Source organism: Chaetura pelagica, unplaced genomic scaffold (genome assembly GCF_000747805.2).
Source record: "Chaetura pelagica isolate M959 unplaced genomic scaffold, ChaPel_1.0 scaffold37, whole genome shotgun sequence".
NCBI lineage: Eukaryota > Metazoa > Chordata > Aves > Apodiformes > Apodidae > Chaetura > Chaetura pelagica.
In genome coordinates, this window is record NW_009954567.1 from 2,329,073 (window position 1) to 2,334,214 (window position 5,142).

At 35.5% G+C, this 5,142-nt stretch overlaps 1 protein-coding gene across 1 annotated transcript in view; it reads right to left on the minus strand.

Annotated features, from left to right (window-relative positions):
* PDE4D (phosphodiesterase 4D, cAMP-specific) overlaps positions 1 to 5,142 on the minus strand; it is a 340,865-nt gene that overhangs the window by 16,503 nt on the left and 319,220 nt on the right. The window contains exon 6 of the mRNA XM_010005404.1: positions 3,568 to 3,623. Coding sequence (XP_010003706.1) covers positions 3,568 to 3,623 — 56 coding nt within the window. The remainder of the gene's footprint in view (positions 1 to 3,567; positions 3,624 to 5,142) is intronic.

Below are 5,142 nucleotides of genomic sequence, written 5' to 3' on the forward strand. Positions count from 1 at the left end.
ACTCTTTCAGTCATCCAGAAGACGCTTGTTGAGTGCTTGAAACTTGGCTAGACTGTCCAAACTCTCACCATTTGTCCTTTCAGAAATAACATTACAGCATTTTATTCAAAACAAGTCAAACAAGACATGAAAACACCTTGACACTAAAGTAAATGTTAAGTATTTAAAATAAGAATTGTAAAAATAACATCTATATCTCTGTGGAGCATCATAGCTCTTGACTATCATCAAGAAAACTCCCCCTGGAAATAGACAGGCTATAAAATATCCATTAAGTCAATTATACAGTTCTATGCTGAATGTCACAGCAGCAGAATGGTGAAGTATTGCCTGAAAAAAAAAATCCTAAAAGTATTTATTTAAGCAGATTTTTAAAATTTCATTTGTTTCTATTGATTTTAATATTTTCATTTTACTCTCAGCATGGCGGGTGGGTACCACAGCACAAACACAATATTCAAGTAACATAAAAATCTTTCAAAGTGACCAAAGTACATGTGCACTTTTAACTCCCTTTAAAAACCTAGGAAGTCTGATAGAAGGAGAACTCTAATACATGAGAATAAATATGCATACATGAAAAAGACAAGAAGAGTTTCCTAAATAGTGGTCACCTCATAAACACAGGTTACATATGAGGGATTGAGCATGGTAGTCAAGGTCCTTCTGGTTTGAAACTTGGTGTGTGTGTATCTCTGCATATATATTACTGCTGTCAGCCTAGGATAAATATACATGGGTCTTTTTGGAAAAAAACTAGGATAATTTTCTGACATCAGCAAAGGTACATAGAAAAATTCAGTCCAAGTCTTGCAGTAATCATGTTCTCAGATGGCAGCCAGTGCACTGATACAATTTTGGGAAGAAACTTTGCACCTATAGTAAGAAGAAAAGTCAAATTCAACTCCAAAGACAGGGGGAAGATCCAACAAGAGTCAACTCACAGCCATGAAAAAGTTTGGGCTGCATGCTTAATACACAGGAGGTATACTGAGTACACTTTAGAACACTGTACATTAGTTGCATTAAGTTCTTGACTCAATAGCAAAAAGCTTAATTGAATATGCAGCCTACAGTTAGTTGTGCTGGGAGCTGAATGATGCAGAACCACCCTTGGTGTAAATGCCCTGTCCCGATAGGGCCTTTTTCACCCAGGATCTCTGTTCAGAACACCTATTCTGCTGCATCTCAAGGACTGTAAAGAGACTGCCTCTAATACAACCTTTGGCAACAGTACAGAAGATGAAGCTATGACTAGAAGGTAGCCTGTGGACCAGGCTGATCCATCCTGTCTGCCCTTCTGTTTGAGTGTTAATCAAGGTCCAAGATCAGTGGAGGCTAGAACCAAAATGTTCAAAAGCACCCAGAGTCTTTCATTGCACTGGCTCCAAAACCCACATGGCAACAAAAGCCAGTTCCAGTCTTTCTGGCTGCCTTTTTTCTAGATAACATTTCTAAAATCTTTCATGAGTAAAAACATCCAGCAAACACTCATTGAATGCTTAGAACATTAAACTCACAAGGTGATATTTTGTTTCTGAAGTATCTACCAGTGTTATTTAAAAAGGTGTTTGTAACTCAGAAAAGAATAAACGGTATTATTTTACTGGATTTGAAAAGTCTTTTATTCTATACAAACAGGGCAAGTTACTTAAAATAGCCCAACCTTACAAATTAATGTAAGCTTCTGTTTATATTGTATATCAAAGCAAAGCTAACTTTTATTTTAGCAGCATTCCTAATACATAAAGAGCATTCTTACTAACTAAAGATTTAGTTTAACTAAATGTTTAACTAATGTTCAACTAATACCAAGGTATTAGTACCAACTATAGTGAGATACATATCTGTAAGCCTGGCATTGCTCTCATTGTTTCAGAGAGAGATAATGAAAGTCAAGGGTAAATAATCCACATGATAACTATGCTCCAAAATGTAATTAACAGAAGATAATTAAGTACAGCTTGAAGCATACCAAGATTGCAGAAATACATGTATACTAAGGGTTGTAAACATATATAATGAACCCTGAGATTAACGTTTCATCTTCCTTAGAATTTCATAAATACCCTAATAATTGTTTCAAATGTCATAAAAAACAATCTTCTTTGCCTCTCAATATTCTTCCTTTACCGTGTATCCTATAAACTCAAAAAGTACTGTATTAAAATTGTGTTAAAGTACTATTTAGCTATTGTCTATACAGAGGACCTGTTTTTTTTCCCTCATGTGTAAACAATTACAGCTACTATACTCTCTGCTGAACTTCAATTAGCAAAAATCCTATCAATTTTAAAGGCTGAACAGTTAAGAGTGAACAATTTTTGAAGACTGGTGATTGAATTTTTCTAATTTAGGAAGCAGGAACATGATAGCAGCTGCCTTGAAATGCAAGCAATACCAAGTAAATTAGAAAAAAAAAATCACTTTTAGCTGAATAGAAAGGAATCTCATATTATATTTTGGTAAAAGAGAAAGCAATCCACCTAGGTAGTATAATGGGATCAAATTTCTCTGCAGATAACTGAACAAAATCCTTGAGAATACACTGTAGTAATTCTGCATTAGCAAAGAATGGTCACAGTGACCTAATAGGACACAATGACCTAATGAAGGTTTTACATTTCTGTTTAAAAAATAATCTGTGACAAAATTAGGTACTAAACCAAACAAGATTCAGTCATGAGTTAATACAGTGCTTGTATTATTTTTAGTCCTTTAATTCAACAGCTGGCATTATTTAGTTCAGGAGAAATCAGAATTTTCTTTCCAATATGATGATTTGGAACAGTTATTGTACGACAAGCACAGGATAATGTTTCTTTTTCACTAACGCATAAGTAGGGCTAAGACAAAGCCCAAAATCATTTTGTTCTAAGTAAATTTCAGTTCTGTATGTTGATAGGCATATTGATTTAATTCCTTGGTACAAAACTTTTCCATAAAAAAGATAAAAGCTTATTTAATTTTATTTTCTAGCAGTACTGCAGTTTCAAGCTAGTTCAAAGCTGCTCTACAAATAATGTAAATCAGTGTAAGAATATGACAGTTTCCATTCTTTTAATCAATAAGCTGTCACACACACACAAGAAATGCTGCCAAAACATGCTGTTGATAATTTAACATTTTTCAGCTATTAAAACCAGCCTGAATCATGCATTCACCCATTATCTTCAACATCTTTACTCATGCTCTCTCCTATGGTACAGTATCTCAGTTTTGAGAGGTTTCTTATTTTCTTATTTTTTTTGTTGCTGTTGTTTGTGTTTGGTATTTTTTAAATACAGTTTTGTATAAATCTTAAAAAAAAAATATAACAGCTCTCTTGAATTTCTTTGGCTTCAGACTTGGTCTGATTATCCACTGAAGCAACATTATTTTAAAAGTCCCAGTACAGTTTCTAAGAAAGACTGTATACTATGCAGTTCATTCTCACTGCTGAACTGATTTTTCACTTTATATTCATATTACTCACATTCATATCACCCTCAAATCCTCAGGCTACCCAGTGATCATGCAATCATGCACCACAAATCAAGGTTCTTAAAAGGCAAACCAAAATCCTACCTTTATGTAGCCCCACGAAACTGAGAGTAAATAGTTTGCCTCGGGCATGTTTGATTTTTATTTGTTTTGCTCTATTACCAATCTCAGCTAGTCAGTTTTTTTGCTATCAGACACTGCAAAAGACTTCCAAGAAGAAAGATTCCTTCTTTTCTCTCCTAATTCTTTTTGCTGATCTTCAGGTTCTCAGCAACTGTGTGCAGAGGAGGCATACTGACCGCGTGGTCTTCCAATTGTATAAATGCCATTTGTAAAACTCCAAGCATTCAGAGGCAATACTGAAGAGACATATTGTACGAGCAGAAGAAATATCTGAAGAGCTAGGGATATGCATATTTCCTGAACACCAGGACTTAATGAATAATGTATGTCAAGATGCTCAGCTGCTGGAAAGACTTGCTCTGTCAACAGCAACCAAATAAGGACAGAGGGGAAGACACAAACATTGCCAGTAATCCCTCCCATAGAGCCTAACTAGCAGCCAATAGCACATCACCCGAAAAGATATAAATCCGAGGGGCTGGTAACATGATGTACAGTTATTTCCCATTGGCCAGTGCCAGGGACTCTCCTGAGCATGGGTTCTTTTTTTCACAGTAAATGCCATTTAATAATGGCATTGCTGCCTGCAGCATTCATGTGCCATTCAAAAATAATTGGGTTAAATTCTCCTCATTTCAACACATTTACTAGCTCCCTTCAATGGATATGCCATCCAAGCAGATTAGTATTGTGTATAGTCATGTGGATTGCCTAGTCATTTTAACTTTTCATTAGAAAGGGGAGTATATTTGGAGGATTTTGTGAAGCAAAAGAAATAGAGGTATCAGGTTTCTTGAGCAGTCTGTACTATACAATGAAAACATTTTTGGCTTTTATGCCATCTAGGTTAAAAACTTGCTATTTAGACCATTGGGCCAAGTCTGTCAGTTTTTTCTGTTTTTTATTTTAAGAGAGAAAAGAAGTATTATTAAGATAAAGAAAATAATGTCTTACAATTCTCAGTAAACGTTAAGTTTCCATGGAGAAGTTAGAAGTGACATAATAAGAATCTTCAAATTCTCAGTGTATTTATTCAACTTCTGCTCCTTCTGCCTTAGCAGATTAATATAATCAATTACAGCTACACGTATCAGGAAAAATAAATAAACAATTGAAAGTGGAGTGTGTCAGTGAGCTGATTCAGAGCGTTAGATGAAATGTCCCATCATCTGCCATTCAAGAGACCAAAACTCAAAAGAAGGAATGCATTATCTTCCACCACTCTGTGCAAAGCATACGCAATACTGTGGCAAACCTTTGTTGTATCAAAAGAAGGGAGAGTTTCCCCCTATGACCGCGGGCAAGTCTCTAAGGCCAAGCTAATGATGTGCAGCATTCAGACTAAGCCCACACTGCCGGTTCACTAGAACCGACCGTGATGACCGATAACGGTCATCAAGGAGATTTTGGTTTAAGTTGTGTCTGTTTCTCTGGGTGATGCTACACAGCAATGTCAGCAACACTAAGTGCTTGAGAAAGAATTGAAGTTACAAAAATCAATAGGGCAAAATGTGATATAAGCAAATTTTTTTCCCT